The sequence below is a fragment of the Geospiza fortis genome, unplaced genomic scaffold (genome assembly GCF_000277835.1).
Source record: "Geospiza fortis unplaced genomic scaffold, GeoFor_1.0 scaffold66, whole genome shotgun sequence".
In the NCBI taxonomy this organism is placed as follows: Eukaryota; Metazoa; Chordata; class Aves; order Passeriformes; family Thraupidae; genus Geospiza; species Geospiza fortis.
In genome coordinates, this window is record NW_005054312.1 from 199,208 (window position 1) to 221,417 (window position 22,210).

The window sequence follows — 22,210 nt, forward strand, 5'->3', positions numbered from 1 at the left end:
TTGAATGTGCTAGAACAGAAAAAAACCACCATTACTTCAATGATAAATTCCAATCAACTCTCTCTCTAGATCTTTAACATTATTCAATCTTTTCTCCTACTTCAAAACAGCTATGAGAAAGTAGGTAATTTGGGCTCTCCCACTTAGTCACACTCCAAATGAAACAAAATCCAGAGATGAAGACAGTTCTTCAAAATGACATGTGAAACTGACAAATATAAACTTCTCTGAAAGTATGCCTACTTTACATTGAATAAAAAATTCCCTACCATTTTCTCTTTCCAGTTCTCCAATGCTAACTAGAGAAGGCTTCCCTTACCCACCTTTATCTATGAAATCCTAATAAAATAAAAATCCATAAATACAAAAAAAAAAAAAAAAGACCACTATAATTAATTCTGGCCTGGATCCTCACACTTTGTTAGATTAATTGTTCAGACCTGGTGTTTTATTGGTAGGTCTGTCACATGGGGTGGGATGAGGTGCATACTCTTTAGAGAGACTTGACTCTTCATAAGAAAACCTGCCAACAATACCATAAAACCACTAACTACTGATGATACAATCCATGTAGGCACTCTTAAGCACATGTGTGTGTGCAAGAAAGGGATGGCTGAAAATGGAAGACGCTTGCAATAACAGTAGAACAGAAGCTGAGATCTATTTTAACATTATTAGGTGTAATTTTGAAAGCAATCAATCCTTACAGGCACACATAAAAAAACCCCATCAATTGAGGAAAATATTTGTTGCCATTCAGCATCTCAGGAATAAGACCTATCCAGCAAGGACTGATTCAAATGGTCCACTCCAAAACTGACCAATGAACTATTTCATGTGGCAGTGATGTAATTTGGTAGACATCCCTCAAAATACATTTGCGAATCTAAAATACAGAACATCATCTCCTTCACTTCCGATGAGAATGTCCTAACATTGTAACACTGAAGTTATAAAGAGTGAGAACTTACCCATACTGGTGTGTACATCTGAGGGTGAGAAAACCTAAACTGACACTCAGAATTTCGATTTTGATGTGTTGGGGCTATTTGTAAGTGTTTCTAGACTGAATTAATTTTATTCATCTTCACTCTGTCTTACACAACATAAAGGAACCATCCACAAAGTAAGAAATTACTTTGTTAGAATAATCACAAGTGAATGGAGATGTTAATTTTGCTTTTCACATAGAAGTTCTCAAGGGCAGGCTTTTTGGTTGATTATAAATGAAGCTGAATAGAGAGCCAACATGCAGGTGCTCAGATATAGCCAAAATGACGATTCATTCAGTTTGCGTTCAAGGCCACACACACACATCTCCCTGAGGCATATCATCTTAGTTAACAGAAAAATATAAAAGTCAGCTACTATTGAAGACAAATAAAGTGAGCACAAATTTACAAAAAAGGGAAGGGATGCTTTTTACTATAATATAAAGGAGCAACTGCTGATCATACCAGACACTTTAATAAACAGTGAAACTGGACGCATGCATATTGTTTAGGTTTATCAGACTTCAGCTACTTATGCATGCAAGTCCAGTCTCATGCCTCCAATGTGTCAGAAACATGGCTCATTTTCAGAGATAAACAAACAGGCTGTGTGGAACTTGATCACAGCTGTTGCAATAATATATTTCACTATTCAATGCTAGTAATGTTCTGCCCAACAAAATCTTTCAGAAGGAAGCTTCCCACTTAAAGAAAATAAAACTTCACACCCAGAGAATAAAATCTCCAAACCTGACTCAAACCTTCCAGCAAAAGTCTACCAATATCTTTCTATCCAGTGACTACAGAACTCACAGACCTACATGATCTTGGAGAGTTAGCTGAAGTTCAGACTATTTTTTAGTAATTTCAGCTCCCAAAAGACAAGTGTAACCAAAGTTATTTGCATAGCATTGATAAGATTGGAGAAAAACCACTCCAAGTTAATCTTGGATCAATCTGCAGCCTTGGAAATACCATGACTATAACCTTCCCTTCTGTGAGCAGCCATGCTGTGGAAATTCTTACAGATGAACAAGGGAACCTCCTTGCAAATTAGAAAGAGTATGGAATAGTCCTTAGATTAAAAGAAGGGGAAAAAAGCCACTATTTTATGAACATGGAAGAAAAACTGTGGTCTGATTACATAGAGGAATTTAAACTGTGAATGTCCATCTGCAAGTAAGAACAATCAACATCCACATACAGCTTATTTATATAGAAGATTTTTTTCTTAAAAATGTCTGTATCACATCTTAACCACTTAATTTAAAAAGATAAAAAATATCATCCATCCAAATAAGTGTACTTTGCTGGTGACTTCAGAAAGTTTGCAGATCATTATACAAGTTCTTGGTTTTACTTCTAAGACATGCAAGAATCACAAGATTTGTAGAAGTAATTCAGACTGCTCATGTGCAGGCTCACTGCAAACATTCACAACGTCTGACCACCCAAAGAACTTGATTCTTTTTTACTCTTAAGTTGTTGAAGGCACGGATCCTTTCAATAGTATTTAGTGAGCTATACTGAGTGTCCATTGTAAAGAATGTGCTCTGTGTATCTAGTAAGCAACGGTCAGTGCCTAGCAGGGAAACAATCACTGAGCACGAGCATTAGCAGATGAAACAGTCAGAAAATCTCTCATTTCATTGCTGGTTAAATAGTTTACTATTTTCCCTCAGCTTAATCCTTTCTTGTGTACTCTTGTTTTGGCTTCATATTTGAAATGTATCTGCATTAGGCCACAGTTGTCTATTAATGTATACAACTATACAACTATTTCTACAAATTAATTCAATGCCTCAATAAATTGAAAATCAACTTGATTCTTTTTGTCTTCCAACAAAGCACGCTTTGAAGTTTGCAATTATTCCCAATAGTTCCCAGAGAAGTTTTCAGCAAAGAAGTCTTGGTATAGTCAGAGAGAATGACCTTATTTGATCACAAATGAACACAGCAGCTGTGCTGCTGGCAGAAGATCTATAACATGCACTCATGGTGGCTTCCCTGCCTCCATCATAATCTGCTATATACTGATCCAATTACTGCACAAAAAGCCTTTTTCTTATAGCACACTCTCCTTTTCACTTCTGTCTCACTCTGGACTGAAGGAAAAAAAATCTTGTGGATGGAATGCTTACTGCTTTTCAAATATTTCGTGCAAAAATGCCATTTTACACCCACAGCTGCTGCTGCCTTCTCTTTCTCCCTTCTTTTACAAGGCAAGGAGGGGAACAGGACAGAGAGAAAAAAAACTGGAATAATTTTTTAAGATATCTAAATTAGAAGTTCATTGTATTATATTTTTTATGATTAGTCTCATATGACAGATAACAAATTTTGATTTTGTCCTGATCATTTACAAAATAATTTAAAACTTGAATCTTGCAGGGAATGCACAGAAGCACGGAAGTGTCACAAACTCAGCTTGGAGGGGAATGGTCTCTCAGGTAAAGTTGTTCAGCACATGACTTTGTTTGCACTTTAGAAAAAAAAGGAAGGAATACAGTGACTTAGTTTGATGAAGTGTTGGAAAGTATGTTGCAATATTTTCCTTCTGAACAATCCTGTTGTGTAACTTTTCTAAGCTTTTGCAGTTGAACATGTAAAACAAGTAAACAAATCCCTTGGGGGAAAAAAGCCAAAAGCCCTAATGCCATATTGGAAACCTTGCATCTTAAACATCGGTTTCTTTATTCACTTTTCAGCTATGCTTTGACAGGCAACTAAAAAAAAAGGCCTGTCAGCCCCTTTCCCCAACTACTTTTTGTAGATGGAAAGAGTATAAAACCCAGTTATGCTGCAAAGCCAGACATGATGGAAAGCACTTAGGATATTTTTTAAACAAATAAGAAACGAAAAAACTCTTCACAGGGCTCATACATATTCTATCACATGAGCCATCAGTAATCCCCATTTCTGCCTTCAGAGCAAAGAATAATTTTTCCAATTAATATATTTATAGACAAAGACAGAAATAATTAGATAATGTGTTTGAAGAGAAAGGAGCTCTTCCTAGCTACACATGTGAAATGGACAAACAGGCAAAGAGAGCCTGTGTTACTTGCTATATAAAGTTTATTTCTAAGCAACCTTTAAGTGAACAGGTCTTCCTGTAGAACAATCTTGTAAAACTCTCAGTGGTCAAAATGCATGGTGGAAGTGCACCAAAAAATGATCATAGTTATTCTTTCACTTGCATTAGTCAACCACTGCTGAAGAATAGGAAAGTGTAGGGTGAGAAGGTCAAGAAGTTATGAGCAGTTACTAAATTTGCAATAAGATTTGTTTTTATAATCTTATTGCTTTCTTACTATAAAACCATCCTGATTTATTATGGTAATATTCTTCACATGCAACACATCACAAAGCAACCCCTATATACAGGGAAATTAATAACAAAATCTTGAAAACAATACTTTTCTTTGATAGGCAGATGCTTCTCTTCCAACAAGACAAAGCATTCCTTCAGGGAAAAATATGCAAGAGTATCACTCTGGTAATCACTCAGCTATTTAACCTCTGCGCACTCTTATGTGTCTTAGATTTTCCTCAAAGACAGTTATCTTTTTGTTTGGCCACAGCCTTTTTGGTTAAGGGCTTTTATGGATATATCTTAGAGGGGCCATTGAGAGTCACAGTATTACTAAGAATGATAATATTCAGAGGGACACTGAAGGAATATTCACACCAGCATAAACCCAATATACTGTGTCAAACCAAAATAACAGACTTATCAGGTCAAGCCCAGAAGTGTAAAATTCTTTGGCCAATATGAATATAATTTGTTTAATTCTTTAGGAAGCCTGAGGAAAAAATTCTAAAGTCTAAATTATTATTTCCCTTATAAGCACTATGAACTCCATCAAACTGCTGCACTAAGGTACAAAAAAGTAAGCTGCAGAAAGCACTTCAAGAAAATCCAGTCAGAGTTTTGGATCCCACTGAAGTCGGTGCTGGTTGGGAACTTACACACTTTTCTGGATTTCATGGTATCTACAATTCAATGCCTATTAGTCATGGAACATACTGCTGTTATCAAAAGGAACAGGTTGCCCCACACCAGCTCTCTGTGGCAGCTCTGTGTGCACATACCTGCTGGCACATCCTGTGGGTCACTCTGCCCACCACGGGTACTGAGCACGCACAATGCCCAGATGGGACACTTGTCTGCAGGGAAGCTGGGGACTGAAGCTACAAGAATACTTAATGCTTGCATGTGTTCCTGTGTTTCTTGCTCGTCTGCAAAAGACCCTTATGATTTTGCTTAATTGTGCTTGCTGAAACATTTTTTTTCCCAAGCTGAAATACATTTTTTTCATCAGTAGGATTTAAATGAGCAGTTATGTAAGTTTCACAAAATTTTTAAATGTTCTCCTCTGTTTAGTGGAGCTAAAATTTGGGGAAACATTCACTAAGAGCTATTTTAGGTTTTACAAGGGAAGCTCAAAAGATTGAAACATACTGTTCTATGCCAGACAAAAATTTGAGTAAGTCTAAACTTAGATGTTTGTTTCTGAGACAGCTATAAATGTCTCACAGCACTTATATAATAACTATCACATTCAACCAGTAGAAAGACTCAGGTTTGCTGATTCTACCTGTAAGAATAAAAATTATAACACTAAATAGCACTAAAATAACATTATCACAAAATATTTTTACTGCAAAATGAAAATATGTCATGAATCACTAGGAAAGGATAGTCCCATAAATTATATAATGGCCAAAGAATGATGGATTTCCAACATTGTCTTTGGAAAACAATCCTGAACAACACACAGGTTCCTGAAGACCTCTGGGGAGGAAGGGAGTGGGAAGGAAGCAATAATCACACAAAATGCCCCCCTTTACTAAAGAAGATTTTATCCCAAATCAAAATCACTTCCCCAAAAAACCTTGGTACAAGGATATGGGGAGACACGATGAAACTACTTCATTGTTTGCAAGTGGTAAAGCCCAGGTGCAGACAATCAGCATTTTCCCTCTGTGAGACTGAACTTATTCTGCATCAACCTGTGACAGAAGAAATCTACACTCTGTCTCAAAAACGGCATGGAAAAGAACATCACCTCAAGTATTACAATTTTTGTGGGTTTGGTTTTTTGGGGGTTTTTGGGGGTTTTTTTGGTTTTTTTTTAATTGCACTTCTTTCAGTGCTAATAAAAAATAAAATAAAGACGTATAATCTGTCACATGAACATTACAGATTTTACTGCATTGGTTGAGTTCCTCCTCAGTTTATTGTATTGCAAGGTCTGCTTTTCCCAAATTAAAATGGAAAAACCACTTGCCCTACTTAAAAAAAATACTAACATGAATGTATTGGGAAAAACATACAAGATTGGCAACATGTAGTCCCCTTTTGGAAAATACAAATAAAGTACAGGAGGCAGGGAAAGAACAGCCTTTATAAACAGAACAATAAATCCAAACTCATCTTCCAAACATTTGAAAGTACTTACACACATGTGGCTTAAGCCTCTTACAAGTGCCTTTAAAGTATTTGATCAAAATATATAGGGAATCAAATGTATTGTGTGTACACATCTCTGAAATGGAGATGTGCAGGAGACAGGAACCTGAAGTGTACAATGTTAACATCTGGAAGAAACTGTAAGAAGTATTCAGAGAAGCAGAGTTGTATCTTTAAAATCTTACTTAAAACACTATGATTTGCAGCCCTCACACTGTTGTTACACTGTCACGGAGTCCTTAACTGAAGAAACTGTTAGGATTGATTTTTATACATCCATCTACAAGAGGAAAAAAAAATAGTTTACTAAAAGATAGCATTCTACAAAAACGAATCTCAAGACAGATATTTTTATCTACTTTGCATCCTCAACCAATACACCAATCACATATGTTAACAGGTGGCAGGACATCCTCAAGGGAAAAGTAATCCAAGGTCAGCTTGTGAAAGAAAGCTTTTACAGGATGACAGTGGTACTGAGCCTCCTTTGGCTGCTGATAACATCATTGTTGTCAGCTCAGCACTGAAGCGATGGTTCCAAACATGGCATTAGAACAATAAATTCGTTCATGCAGTGTAAGAGGGCAGAAAATGCCCAAAAGCATGGTAAGATTGCAGTACCCCAGCAGCCTCTTATCAAGGACATTTGAAGTACATTTTACTGGTTCCACAATCACAAAGACAAAAAGCCCAAGTAATTCCCTCATGGCTCCAGGCCTTTCAAAACACCAGTCCATCTTTTGACTTTCCTTATCTCACACAAGGCATCTGTCTCAGCAACCCAGCAGTTCCACAGAGCAGCCTTGGATGTCCTTTCAGTCAGCATCAGGCATAAGTAAAGAAACTACTGCCCATTTCTCAAATTCCTATGGCCAGGGAGTTGATGTTTCCCCCACACTGTTTTTGTCAGATAAAACTGTATTGCATGATAATACAGAGTTCTCTACAGAGTTTGAAACAGCTACTCAAACCCAGCAAGGAAGCTGCACTGTTTATATTGCATTTTGCATTCTTCTTCAGTCACACTTGTATTTAATAACAACAAGAACAAAAACTTACATTTGTAGCCAATATTTATATTTTACATTTGAAGCCAATATTTGTATTTTCCATTTGGCAGTTCTGATAATTTCTCTCACAAAGTAGAGCTAAAACTGACTTGGCAGGCAGGATTTGTCAGCATTTCATTTGCTAAACCATTCCAGCTAGAAAGCCATTATATTGTCAACATTTTAAGAAGCAAGCTTCTACTTGTATTATGTGACAAACTCATAATGAACACAAAATCAAAACAAACAAGAAAATATAAATGGGGCTGGGGGGAACCCAAACAGATCAACATTTAAATATTTGGTTTTTGTAATCCCTAAAATAGAAGTTTATCTAGTGCCAAGTACTTCAGAAAGACCATTTTATTTTTTAAACACTAAAACACTTCCCAAGCTCACAAAGCATCTTCCACACTACTGTACCAGGAAGGAAATAAAGCACAGTCAAGAATTTCACCTATGGTTATGGTAATTTCCAAATGTGACATTTTTTCAAATATTGACTCCCAAAAGTAAAAACAGTCCTGTGCTCATCACTACCAGAAATACAAATTTTACAGGACTAAGTCAGTCTTACATCATAATTTCTATGAAAAACACAATTATACAGGTCAAAATTTCAGGGACAGCTGTACTCACAACAAACAGAAATGAAATTTGCATAATTTGGGAGACAAAAGAGCAGTAAAACCTGATTTTAATGCCAAAATATGTTTGCTTATATAATGACATATTTGGATAGCTTTGTTGTGAGCTGTATTTATTTGTAGATTTAATAATTCCTTGTTTATTAACAGAGTTGTAATAACATCATATTTCAATTCTAGATCCTTCAATCCTTTTTATCAATTAACCAAAGCTTGGTTCTGAAGACAGAAGGAGTCTCCATTAGTTACAAGAGATTTCTGATGGTTTATCAAGGAAAATATCTCTGAACAATATGGTGTAAGTAAAGTTTTCTACCATTAAAGATGTGATTACTTCACTGTTGTTCCTCTCAGAGAATCACTCTTACTTTCTTTCAGAGCTTTCTCCCACTAGATCGTGACACCTGCTCCTGAAAAAAATCCCATTTCTAAGCTAGAGTCCTCAGATCATCACCATTAATGATCACTGCCAAATGTAACTTTCTAAGGAAAGTGTGCATTGGCTGACAAACAAGGGTATTGCATTCCTACTGCACCTGGTTCAGACAGAGGCCTGAACACTGTGGTATTACAAACAAAATAAGAAAAAGATGGGGGCAGAATAGAAAAGGAGATCTCATGTTATCTATATCTCAGTATCTTCCAGAAGATGTGGTTATAAAGGACAAAATGGGATGGGAATGTGGACATGAAGCATCACTCACCATTTCCTGAGATGCATACTTTGGATCTTCAGGATCAACTGACCAGTAGCAGTAGTCAAAGCTGAAGGCCACAGTTTTTTCTCTAGAGTCCCAACTGCTATCAAGTCTACTGTCAACCTGACAATGAAAGGAAAAAGACAGAAAGACCAAGTCACTCTGAAGCTGAGCCCAAAAATAACATTTTCCAAGTTAATGGGAAGTTTATCTAGGATCCATCTTGTGGAAAAGGAATGACATAGAGTTAAACCTCTTTATTCAATTTTCTTTGGTGCTTAGAGTGAGGTGGAGACACCCATGACAAACCTGCTAGAGCATTTTTACTGAAGGGTTCATTTACCACAGCTAAGGTTCCCCAAGACACATACAATAGACATAATTCAGCTAAATTAATTCTTCATAAATTCTATGTATTGGCAGAAAAGCTTTATAAACCTTTTGATATTTCTCTGAATTTCTTCCGTTTCACAGAGAACCACATGACACAAATGAGGCCCCAAGCGATAAGAAGAAAGTTTTACCACTGCATAATTAAATATGCAGATCTCTTCCCCAGTTTCCCCTTTGCTGTGTCATGGTTGCAAGATACTGCTTCTGTCACTGGGACTGTACAATCCAAACTCAACCTTTATGGGCTACTGACAATGACAGAGAAGCCTTTCTAGCACAACAGTCAACAATTATTGAAATTAAAGGAACTGTAAAAATCTTTCCATATAATTTTGCCCAAGTGATCAGTAATAAAACAGATAAGCTTATGAACACTCAAAGGAGGAGAGTAATGAGTCAAAACCTGATACAAAATTAGCACCATATACATGTACTTTTGATCTAATGCATAACTTTGTTAGAACCTCGACATTCACACTAACTTAAGCAGAAAAAAAGCATGAAGACTCCAGAGCTCTCAAGGAAGATGATGGCTACACTCAGTTTATTCTTATAGCTCTTGGTCTTTTACCAAGGCCTGAAGTGCAGCTTTACACAATTAGCTCTATTTCATGCAAATCAGTTGCACTCTGAGGGGAAATATGAAAGGAGGAGAGATACAGGGAAAGAAATTATCCAGATGTTAGTAACAGCAAGATGTGCAAAAATCCTAAAGAATTTACCAACAGCTTTGAATGATGGCATGCAACAGGATTGCAGAAGTTTTGATAAATATAACATACAGACCAGACAAGACAACAACCTGTTACGTCCCTTCTCAATTCCCTCCCCGCCCCCCGCAAAAAAACCCACACAAACTAACCCCAAACCAAACCAATCCTCCCCCACACTTTTGCTGCAATAATTCTAAGGCTGTGCCAGTTTAAACCTCTCCCTTAATATCGATATTAAAATGATCCAGTAGCCAAGCAAACAGAAAAAATTATCAGGATTTTTATATGGAAAAGAGGAGAAAACAAAAAGCATACCTTTATATTTCTGACTTTCGCCACTTTGTCATCAACTTCTACAATCACTCTTCCTCCTTCTGCTCTCTCTCTGGAAACAGAACACATTTTAAAAATCCATTTAAAATACAAAAAAAACCAGAAAGGTGCATTTCAAATTTCTAAACTTCATAAATTTATGTTTACTTCAGCAAACTGCAAATCAGAGCTATAAAACAGAAACTTCAGATATACAGAGATAAGACTCTGTGACATAAAATAGCATTTGCAGATCTGCTTTCAAGTATCTCAAAAGCAGAAGGCTAAAAAAAGCCCAATAAGGTGGGGATTAAAGAGCTTTGAAGTGTTTTTCCTAAATACATTGTTGGGATTTTATTTCTATTTAAGAAGTTGGTGCTTTTACAAGAAAGTAGAGTGGAGCACTGGCAGACTGGCTGTGCTTTGTGGGGTAGGGTTTCCGGTCACAGACTTGTGATCCACAAGAGCTGTCACATTTTTCCCCACTTAATCTGAAGTGTTTGTTGTAGTCCTCAAAAAGTACTCTTTAGGGAAAAAAGTGCCAAACAAACAATAAAACCAAAGAACTGTCATGAAATATAAATGGACAGGACTGTTCCTCAAGTGCAAAGGACCATGCACTCATATATACTGTCTAAATCTGTCACTGGAATCAGCTATGACTGACTACTACAGACAACTTCGACATCCAAATGGGTCATGTTAGAAAAGAATGAGAAAAGGGTGTGGAAAAAGCAAAACAAAACCAACCAACCAAACAAACACCCCACAACAAAAAAACCAAACCAACCAAACAAAAAAAAACCCTCAAACCAAATTCATTTTATTTCTGGGCTGACAGCAGGATAGCTACCTGAAGATAAGGATGCTCTTATCTCTTACTTATCCCTCTAAATAATTATGATGGATTTTTCAATGAATAGTAGGATAGAACAGAGGAAGAAGAGGTCAGTGTCCTATTTCTCCAACTTTAAGAAGGTAAGAGCAAGACAAAGATTGTTTATATTTCCTCTATATTTTGCTTTTTGGTATGATACTGACAAATCTTGTAAAACGCAACTTTCTGATCAAGTTTTGATGAAGCCTAATATCTTTGTAAAGCTATAAGAAATTGGTTTAGAAATAAAACAAATTTTTTCCTTAGTGCACTTTTGTCAAATTTTATTAAAATCAAGGTAAAGACACAGTGTCATTTGGGGTTAGATGTATATATATCTCCTGATAATCACCTGCATCAGTATCACGAGGTCAGTTAAAAACAAGGTCAGATGAAACAAGAATCAAAAATTGAAGCCCAGATGACAGCTGCTCATTCCTGGCCCTAGGCCCTTAACAGATTCCTTTCTATGTGTGCAAAAGTAATTAGTACCCCACCAATTACAATCTGTCTGCACTGTGGGTTCTGACTTCCAGGTGGCCAAAAGCACATCATCCCCTGCCTTTGGGTCTCTCCACTTCTCAGTTTTTACCCCATGCTTTCTGATTCAAAACAATGCCTTAGGACACTTAAGGCTTCCATGAAGACAATCACTGTGGCATTTGAGCTTACCAAGCATAAAGAGGTTTTAAGCACATTTCTGAGCATAGCTGTTCCCATTTTGCAGACAGAAATAGTGCTTTACCTTAAAGTCTCTTGCTTCACATCACTGATTTTTGAGGTACCCTCCTGAAGACAGACTGAACTTTGTACTTCCTGTAGTACATATTTACATGTGACTCTTCACATAGAAAATACAAGGACAGCTCCCAGAGATTTTGGTTAAGCTGTGAGTGCTCAGCTGTTCAACACATCAGTCACCAGAGCCCCAAGTCAGACCCCAAGAGAAAGGGAAACACCTTATGTACAGCTGAGCACTGAACCAAGGTCTCATAAGGCTCCCTAAAGAACAAATGAACAAGGAACAGTGCCTAAGGATACAGGCGGGGAGTACTTAAGCTAGAAATGGGCAACTGATGCATTTAACCTGGACATGTGTAACTTTATAAATGTTTTGACAAGCATATGCTTTCCACTGTAAGTTACTTAGGGGACTTTGATATCCATGTACAAATCTCTGCCAGGTGAGCTAATGGACAAAGGTCATGTTTACCCTGTACAGCAGATCTGATCTAAGAGGCAATGGGACATTTTGACAGAATTTCACAATATTTTAAGAGCAGTAGCAGACAGACAAAACCAGGGGGATTGTTTAGAAGAGAGCTTACTTTGGTTACACATACCCTTTCCTTCACTGCCAAAGTATGACATTGGCCCTATCCTGCTTCTCAATCCCATAAGCATCCCTAATTTTCAGTTCTTAATGCTCCATTCTTACCAGCCTAAATAGTTCACTGAGTTCCTATCCTTCTCCTCCTATGCACACACATAATTCCCTACAGGTATCTGCTGTATGTTCTCAGAGGCATCATGTCCATCTTGACCAGGGCAGTCTTCAACTGCTCTGCATGTCTTGTGTCTCTTCTCCTGCTGGCTTGTATCAAGTCATAGGCTGATGTCCCTGCTCCAAAGATTCATAATCCTGCTCTTCTTGTAAGTTCTTCCAATGTCTAACCCAAGTTTACTTGTATACTCCACAAGTAAACCAGTGTTTCTTCCTGGACATGTGCTGAGGTCAGCAAACAGATTACTGAGAATAAATCAAGCGAGAAGATCTTGTTCTCAGGTCCCATTCCTGGGCTGGTACAACACGGAGCTCAACTTCTTGAAATAATGCTCAAACAATGTGTTATTTTGACTTAAGGGGATGATGCAAGCATTATTTGGTCAACACTGAAGAATTCAAGCTGAGAGAAAGCAGATCACTTAAAATTTTTACCTGCTACACTATTACAAGTCTTCACCGAGCATGGTAAAGAGTTTTAATTATTTAGAACTTGGGCAGAAATGGGTAGATTGAGATGGGAATCACATCAGATTTCAAATTTTAAAATCAATTGGGGAATTCAAATAAAAGGTCCCCCTAAGTAGCTTTTATATGTTTTAGAACATAATTCCCCCATAACCTTATCTGCTGCAGCAGCTGAACTGTTCTGGGTGAAGCTTAAAAATAATTTTAAGCGACCTTAAGTCTGAAACAGGCATTAATGAATAGAGTATTTGTGCTCAAAGGAGTTAAATCTGGAAAAGATTTTAATCGGTTTAGATGCCAGGGTACTCTAGTTACGGAAGTAAGGTAACCTCAACAACAAACAGTGGTTTCAACCCAAGCTGTAATAATTACATGAAACTCATTGCCCTCAGTCCACATGAGTTACACATAACCCTATGAAAAAGTGACTTTACTCTGTGAGTCCTTATAGACTGATGCTTTCACAGGCTACAGTCATCACTAAATATTAAAGATAAAGAAGAAATTCTTTATAAAATAAAGAATTTGAGATGCAAAAAATCTTTGAGATGCAAAAAAATAGTGGATTTTTAAAAATTTATACTCATATTTACATATCTACTTATATTAAAATAAACATAAACCTAGTAAAATAAAAATAGCACAAAATTAAATTGCCACCTTTTACCAGAGGGTATCAAAGACTCTATGAAGTCATAAAGCATAATGCAGCAATCAAGTACCCTTGTTTGAGTCTCATAAAACAAGAAAGCCACCAGAAAACAGGGACAGGACTAAAATCTCCCCTAGCTCTGAGTGCATATTTACAGCACCCAGCCTTCTATCTTAACTCCAGACTGTTGCTAAAAGATGCAACATCTCTTCGCTGCTCCAGCCTCCCACATGTGTTTCTACTTTCTAGCAATAACACACCCATGCAATGACTCAGATCAGCTGTGATCAGGAAAACAACCCTCACACCAAAATAAATAATCAATGTGTCACAGGCCTCTCAAGCCCTTCAGAGCACTGAACCCAGCAGTCACACAACCTGCTGAGCCAAAGCAAGAGACAGGGCAGGAACACGTGGTGGTGGGAATGAGACCCTTCCCTTCTGCTGCAGCTTACAGCCAGGGACCCGGGGGCACAAAGCAAGCAGCCTTGCCTGACGTAGCTACCAGCCCTACAGACTCTGCATTTGAACACTCTGTAAACACATATTTATATCATGCTCCATTTAGGTACAAAACAGAGAACTTGGGGAAAGAAAGCCCAGGAGGAAAAACAGACTCACAGCTGTTCTAGATATTTTGACCTTAGCTCCAAATTGCAAACACTACAAAGCTCTCTCAGCAAAACCTGTGTTTGTCAGTACAATCTTACACACAAGTGCAACAGCTTGCATTTGAATGATAAAGCAACCCATCATCCTTAGGAATGGATGCTCTGCTCCACAGGTATGAAAACTAATTTTTGTACCAATAAAATCAACTTCAAACTACACTTTTCTAGTGACATGTTTCACTTCTGCTGCTCAGAAGTCACTGTGGCCCTAACATTTATTTTCCCCATCCTTTCTTCTCCCCCACTTCTTGAAAAATGCATGCTGTGTTTGGGAAATGCCTCTCCTAAATTATTTTCCACTAAAACAAATTACCTGTACAAAGATGAAGCTGTAGAAACACCATTTAATGGTGCTTGTCCCAGGAAAGACCTGCATCTTCTCAGTCATACAAAACTTTACAGAATTTTAGACCCAGCAACAGAACAGTGACATAAATACAGAATAGAGTGGCAGAGCTGCAATGGGGAGCTACAAGGGAGACCTGGCAGAAACAAAGCTGCTGCAAAAGTCCAGAAAATACAGGCAGCCCAAAGGGAATCTAATTTCATTTGCTGTTGCTATGAAAAATCATTTTTGCAGACAGGATGCAAAGCTAATGCAACCCCCAGGGACAAAGACACTGCAAGAATGAGTGGGTGGGAAAGAATCATGGAAGAATCAAGACCCTGTAGAGGGACACTTCCACAGCTTGCTGAATCTCAGTGAGATGAGTTCAGACACAGAGCACAGAAGTGCAAGGAGGTATGCAGAGCTGGAGGAAGTGGTGGGTGGAAAGAAAGGGGGAAGCTGTTTTTTTTTATACATTCTAAAATTTGCCACACTTCTCCTCCGCCCTCTCAAATAACAGGCACTTGGAGAACAAAGGAAGCTGAGTTTTTAAAGTTGCCTGTTTGTTTTAGGAACATGTACATGAGATAAGGCAAAAATACTGTAGTCATTAGCACTAGACACGTCATGCAACAAAACAGCTTCTACAAATACAGGCCAGCAAAGTACTCACCAAAGTAATCAAACATACCAAAGCCAATATATACAACTCAAGTACAAGAAAAGTCTTAAATGCTTTCTTAAAGAAGCTTCAAAAATAACCCTGCAAGGTAATCATTGCAAGTACTTAATGCTTTCCTGCCAGTTCCCACCACTCAAGCTAATTCCAAACCAAATCTCAATCTGTACTGAAACAATCCCTCAAAAGTAGTGTCAAGAATATCAATCCCACCCCTCTTGCAGAGGCTCTTCCAGAAAAAAAGTAGCCTTCTGTGGCAAGATGTGTACCAGCAGTTACTGCTGATGGCTCTTGGACTGTGACTTCCGAGGACATGACCCACACCTATGACAGCCTATAAGTAAGGCAGACAATTACCACTTGTACCAGGGGACACTTGGTGCCATCTAATGGAATTTCACTTATGCAAGCACCATGCCTGCAGCTTGTGTATAATCCTGAAGAAAGTCAAGCCCAACTATTCCCTTGGTCATGAAGTCTAAAGATTTTATGGGGAAAACTTCAGTTATTCAGATTTCTCTTTTCTTTCCATTAACAGTATGTTGTACAATGTCCCTGACTCTTGTTTATTTGGCAGCCTTGACAGAAATATCTTTGAGAAGCTGCCATCTTTGCACTTCTGGAGTGATTGACCAACAAAACACCAGAGAAACTATGCAGGGTTTATTATCATCTTTGCTAGTCTCCAGAGAACACTATCACAGGAAAATGGGTTGAGGATATACCTATTGGGACTCCAAGCTGCTCCATCAAAAATGATAAAAAATGTCAAAGCTTCCAGCCATTAGACTTCTGTACTCTACTGACAAGTCAAGGTACCTCCAACCACAAGTTCCCAAACACAGCATCCCTCCACAGCATCAGCCTAATGTGTATCCTTATACCTGCTGCTGTAACCCATCAAAGTTGAGGTGTTAATAGTATGAACATCCTCACTTTGGTCAATGCAGGATTTTTTTAATATGTAAAAATAAAGTATCAATAATCAAGCATAAATAATCTAAGACTAATTTTCAGCGTTTCTCATTATTCTCATTACCCAATACCATTTTGGATATTTCTCTTTAAAGTCAAAACTGTTTCACTGTGTCTTGCAAATGGGAGTGCACAGCTGGTCAGCAATCCTCCTACCAAATTCAGAACAGATGTTTATAAATAATTCCAAACTCTCTCCTGAAGCCAAGTACACAGAGTTCACCAAGACAGCACGCTGCTATATGAGACAGGCTGCTCAAGTAATTTTTTGAGGCTCCTCCCAGCAGCATGGAGCTTTCATTGCCTCTCATAATACCTAACAAATCTGAAAGTCAAAAAATCACTAGTCTTAGTGATTACTATTATTCTTGTGTGCTTTTCCTCATTCTCCTTTGCAAATACTATAGAGCAATAAAAATATGAACATTTCGTACAGATATAAATAAGAGGCATCTTCCCTGATAAATCTAAGTCAGAAATACTCCTGCTGATACAGCAGTGCTTTGAATTGTGGAATAGTGATGTTTTCTTTTCATGCAGAGACATGGACAGAAGGAGGGAAGGGGAGAGGAAAAAGTCTTTTTCATCTGTCATACCACCAGCATTAAAAAAAGCATGAAATAAGGAGGATTTAAAACAAGGCTACATTCCAGTCGGTGCAATTTCATCTATCCTTGATTTCACAGCTGTTTACTGAGCAATGACATAGTATAATTCAGACTTTTGCATCAAAGGAATCCTGTACAAATTCCATGTTTTCCATGCAAACCAGAATGTGGATACAGAAGTCAGTTTTCATTCCTTGAAACCAACTATTATGTGAATGGCCTATATAGGGATCAAACCTACAACCCCAGAGTTATCAGCACCATGCTCTGACCAGCTGATCTCATTTCAGGTCATGCAGAGTTCTGCTCTTTGAGGAAGCTAGAAAGTCTGCCCTTTATCAAACTCTGAAAACCTGCTTCATGCAACTTCAAGAAAAATACATCTGGGAAAAGTTGCTGATGCTGTACCCTTTATTAAGTACCAGATGTGGCTTATGGAAACCACCTGCTAATGTCAAGTACAGATGCTAAGAGAGAGGAGTAGCCACCTCAATGATAGCTTACATGAAAATTTTAATAATGGACTAAGTAAAGAAAATAACTAATTTAAGAGAGGGAAGAAAATATGTCAATATAACCTTAACTGGATGTACAAATGTTAAGATACATTTGTTTGGAGAGGGATTTCCTTTATAAAACCAAAATTAAAATCTCAACTTTTCTTTTACAAATCCTAGCTCTGCCGTGGAAAAGAAACCTGAAATCCTAAGCAATGCATAACCAGTGCAGTTCATAGAGATGTTCAAACAGCAAAAGACTCTTGGAGGCTGGAGACAACTCTCTCCCACCATCAGGTACCAATCCCAAAACCCATGTTTAACAGAGGGAGAGAGAGGAACAACACCTACTCAACTACCACAACAAATAAAAGTAGATAAAAGTCTGCCATTTTTCTATATGTGAGAGGGCAACAGCACCAAAGTCACAAGGAATATATATATGAAAATATATAAAAAGGAGAATAACAAGCTACAACCTGCTATTGCTTTAATTTTATTTTGATAAAGCATTTAACATCTGTTATGCATAAGATTCAAGGAATGTTTTCTACAAAATTTACAACAAGTTATCACTCTTGTCAGCAGTAAACCACATCGCTGTATCTAAGTTCTTGTGGTTACACACGAACATGAAAAACAGCTGATAGCACAGTCTATAAAACAGCCATAAGTCTTCCTTGCAAAATAATCCTTCCTTTGTTTACTATAATGGGATTATAAAGAACAAAGGAGATAGAGCACAGCAGAGACTAGTTAACAAAGTAAAAACCAATAGTGATTTACTTTGTATCATTTCTAAAATGATCTGAAATTAATTTTAATTTTCCACATAGCTTTCCTCTTAAATAGGAATGGATTTAAAATACTCACATCATTATGCACCCATGAATTGAGCTCCTTTCTCTGCTATTCAGTGAAGCTATGGTCAGCATACTGCTCAGGTCAGCCTCCCAAACCAAGCCATTTTCTGGAAACTCTGAGTGAGAAACCTTCCCTAAAATTCCCTCCCAGGCATGGGCTTGCTCACCTGAGCTCCTAGGACCTCAAACTTAAGTCCTCCTTCCCATCCTGTCCTCAAGCCTCATTAATTGCTGCATTCCAGGAAGGCAATTAGAGGAATATATCATGCAGAGCAGCAGTAATGAGGAAAACAACTGTTGCAGCTCAGACTGTGATAGTAAACACTTGCACAGCTGGAAGTGTGGTTCAGCTTTGCCACCTGGGACTACCCAGACATTTGTTTGATGCTTTCACTTGCCAGAGTGTGGAGGACAAGGCCAAGAACTCCTGAGAGGACTGGCAAATACATAACTGGCCAGAAGACCTCAGGTTGTAGCTCAGAAACAATGCAAAGCAGAAAAAAGACAAAGGGCAGCTTTTGGATCGATTAATCTGTTTAGCAACTCTTTCAGGTGACATGCCTGTGAGGGTCATAGAGGATGGGAAAGTTCAGTTGTGAGTCAGTAATGACACCAGGAAAGACTCTCTCAAATGAGAGCTCTCTCCTTTTTGGGCCAGAGAAGCAGCTGAAAAATGGAGTTGATATTTTCAACAGCAGAATATATTTTATGTTTTGCTTGATCCTGCACAAGTAACTCCCGAACTTCAGGGTACTGTTGCTGAATACTGCAGGGGTTTCTGTAGCATACAAACACCCAACACAGTATTAAGTGAGCTACTCAAGCACAAGCAGAGCCCTGGACATAGTACCGAAATACTTGAACACTTTCTAAGCCAGTCACACCATTTCCAAGTCTGGAGGGTAAGGTGTCCTATCATAGCACCACGCTGCAGTGTTGGCATCCTCCACAGAGCAATCAAAAAAGAAAGAGGAACAACATTCCTCTTTCACCTAGTTACATGCTAGCATTCAAAGTGTTTCCATCAACAGCTTCTGACTGACAGCCAAAAATAACATTACACTTTCCTTACAAAAGTCTGACATCCAATAGGCCAAGCATTAAGATGGCCAGAAATAAACCATAAAGAGATTTCATCAGTTCCCAGCTCCTATTTAATACCTGATTATTACCTATTGCTATAGACAATTTAATGCACCCATTCAGGCTTCCATATTTCATTCTAATGGGGAAACATATTTACATGGAGCAAGTATCCACGTAACCACAAAGTAACAAATCTTTTTTAGTATGTAGAATAGTAAATGTGCAATAAAGACTTTAAAATGTTACTCTGGGGAAAATATTTGACTGAATTTACACCAAACACTATATTTTGGTGATAAAAAAATCATTTAGTCTATTAGAGAATGACTGATAGCATTATGAAGAACTCTGGCTATGAGCTGTTTAAACTTCAGGCAATGAAAAACCTGCATTTTGTGTAACCATGCTTGCTTTATATCCTTGATGGATTATTTGGCCATAGGAGTTGTCTGTCAAAGAATGCGCTGTGATGGGTGCCATACAGATGCAGAACAGAAAGACCACTCTTTGCCTAGTGCTAAATAACAAAAATTTTGACAGCTCTTGCATTAAAATCTTTTTAATGTCTGAATTTGAAGTAATTTTTCAGATGCAAAACCAACGTTCATCTGCCATTGTAAATTGAACAAAGAGCAGCAATGAGGAAGTTTGGATGGTAGTCTAGAAACAACCAACTGACCCATGAGTTCTAGCCTTTGCCTGCAGTTTTCCAATTTCTGGTACTCTTAAAAGCCAGGTTTAGTATTTTTTGGCTGAAAAAGAGAGTGTACAAATTACGGTACTTCAATCCAGTTGAACTGAAATTTTTACTGTGGGAAGTGTCCCTTTTAAAAACACCTAAAAGATCATAGAAGCTGTGGCAATATGGGCATCCTGTTAGGGCAGTTGTAGAGTGTGTATACAGAGATAGCAGGAGGTTTGTGTGAAGACAGTATGGAAACAGTATAAGAAGATGGAAGAGAGCAGACTTTTAAGCCCACTGAGAATTTTTTCCCATGTCTACCAAGGTTACTCAAAGCCTTCATATATTTGGTATTTGCCTCTATGTCATTACATTTGAACCATTTTGTTCAAGGCTAGAAAGCAAGTTCTCATGTCAGAGCCCTCACAGAGAATATACAACCACTTCCTCTTCCCATTTATAAAATATAAAAATCCATCTTAAAATGCTTTTGCTGACCTCGGCTGAGGCAGCCCAGTAGGAGGAGCAACGGGCCTCTTGCCTTTGGGGTCAAATATCGTGAGACTGGTCTCTGCCTCCCTTCCCATCCCGTCTGTTACACCACCACGAGTTGAGTAGATGGAATTATTTAACAGTTTCTCCCTGCATTACCCCCTGACTTTCCACTCTCACCTTCATACAAACATTTCTGTTTCAGCCTCAGATTAACTCCTCCCATGTGCAGGAAGACGCCCACCTCTCTGATCCTACCCTCCTCTCCAAACAGCTGGCCCACACAGACTACACCAAAGGTTTTCCTGTTTATCACACCTTATCTGACAGTTACAGGTGCTGTTTGTTGCTATAATGACATATTCGCTATTATGTACTATTTAAACACACCCCAGAAAAACATGAAGACAGATGTGCTACAACATTCCTCACCAAGGAGTATCTAGTGAGAGGGAAGGTAATGATAAAAATCAAATCATATATCCACAACTAAAGCAACACCAAGCAATAAAAGGTTAAACTTAGCTTACTTCAATGCTTCAACTCTTCTTAAAATAGGCCAGTATCTATTCAAATCTGTTCGATTCGCTGCTGTACAACAAATCAGAGCTATATAACCCAAGCATGATTTTAACCAAAATAATGGACAGAGTATTTTTAAAATCAGTTAGCTTTGACTTAAAGGCAAAATGTATTGAAAACATGCAAATTAGTTTGCACATTTCCCTTTTCTATTAATACTTGCAGGCTTGTTTTGAGTGGAATTTTAATTTTTATTCAAAACTCTCTGGTGTCTTTTTTTGAAAATAAAATAAAAATCCATAGCCAAGAAGGAACAAAAGACTACAAAATATGCTAGTGTACTGCTGGCTAGATGACTAGGCTAGTTTTCTGGCTGGGCAACTCTTCAAGAATCATTTTCCCTACTGCATGAAAGAGTTATTTATTACAAAAGTCCATGCAATCAGAAGACAACGTCAGGAACCCGTGCCAAAAAGAAAGGCAGCATCAAATCAAAGACTGGCCCTCAGAGCTTGTACCACTTTTCAAACCATTCCTGTTTGGAGTGCTATAGCATTGCGTTAACAGGAGGAGTAAATTACCAGCCGCTGACATTGGGGCTGCTCGCTTTTTCTCTTTCTTTTCGGCCCCGAATTTCCAAAGTCTGCAAGGTTTTAAGCACGTATTATATACCAATAACACCAGAGCATTGTTCTACGGCATCTTCTTGTTTGTGAGAGTTGTCTTCCAGCTGTAACATGTAACTTTTGGGATTTCCATTGCAGCCAAGCAAGCCGGGGAGGGAGCGGAGCTGAGCGACAATGGGAATATCCGGCTCTGCCTCCCGCTGGAAAAAACAGCAACAACAGAAGGGGAAGGGAAGACTCCTGGACGCTGTATAACAATTGTCCTTTTTCGGGGAGCTCAGGAAGAGGGAAGTCAGCCTAACAGCTTCACTGGTCATTTTTCTAAGCAAACTTTCCAAGCTATTTAGCGAGGCGGCGAGAGGCTGCCACCCCTCCTATCGCGCCTCCCTCAGCCGCGGCT

General features: G+C 38.2%; 1 protein-coding gene across 1 annotated transcript in view; it reads right to left on the bottom strand.

Moving 5' to 3' along the window:
* Positions 1 to 20,757, bottom strand: part of STARD9 (StAR related lipid transfer domain containing 9) — a 93,040-nt gene extending 72,283 nt beyond the window's left edge. The window contains exons 1-3 of the mRNA XM_005419529.2: positions 20,669 to 20,757; positions 10,284 to 10,353; positions 8,869 to 8,985 (exon numbers count right to left, since the gene is read on the bottom strand). Of these exons, the coding sequence (XP_005419586.1) occupies positions 8,869 to 8,985; positions 10,284 to 10,353; positions 20,669 to 20,757 (276 nt within the window). The remainder of the gene's footprint in view (positions 1 to 8,868; positions 8,986 to 10,283; positions 10,354 to 20,668) is intronic.
* Positions 20,758 to 22,210: the final 1,453 nt, after the last annotated feature.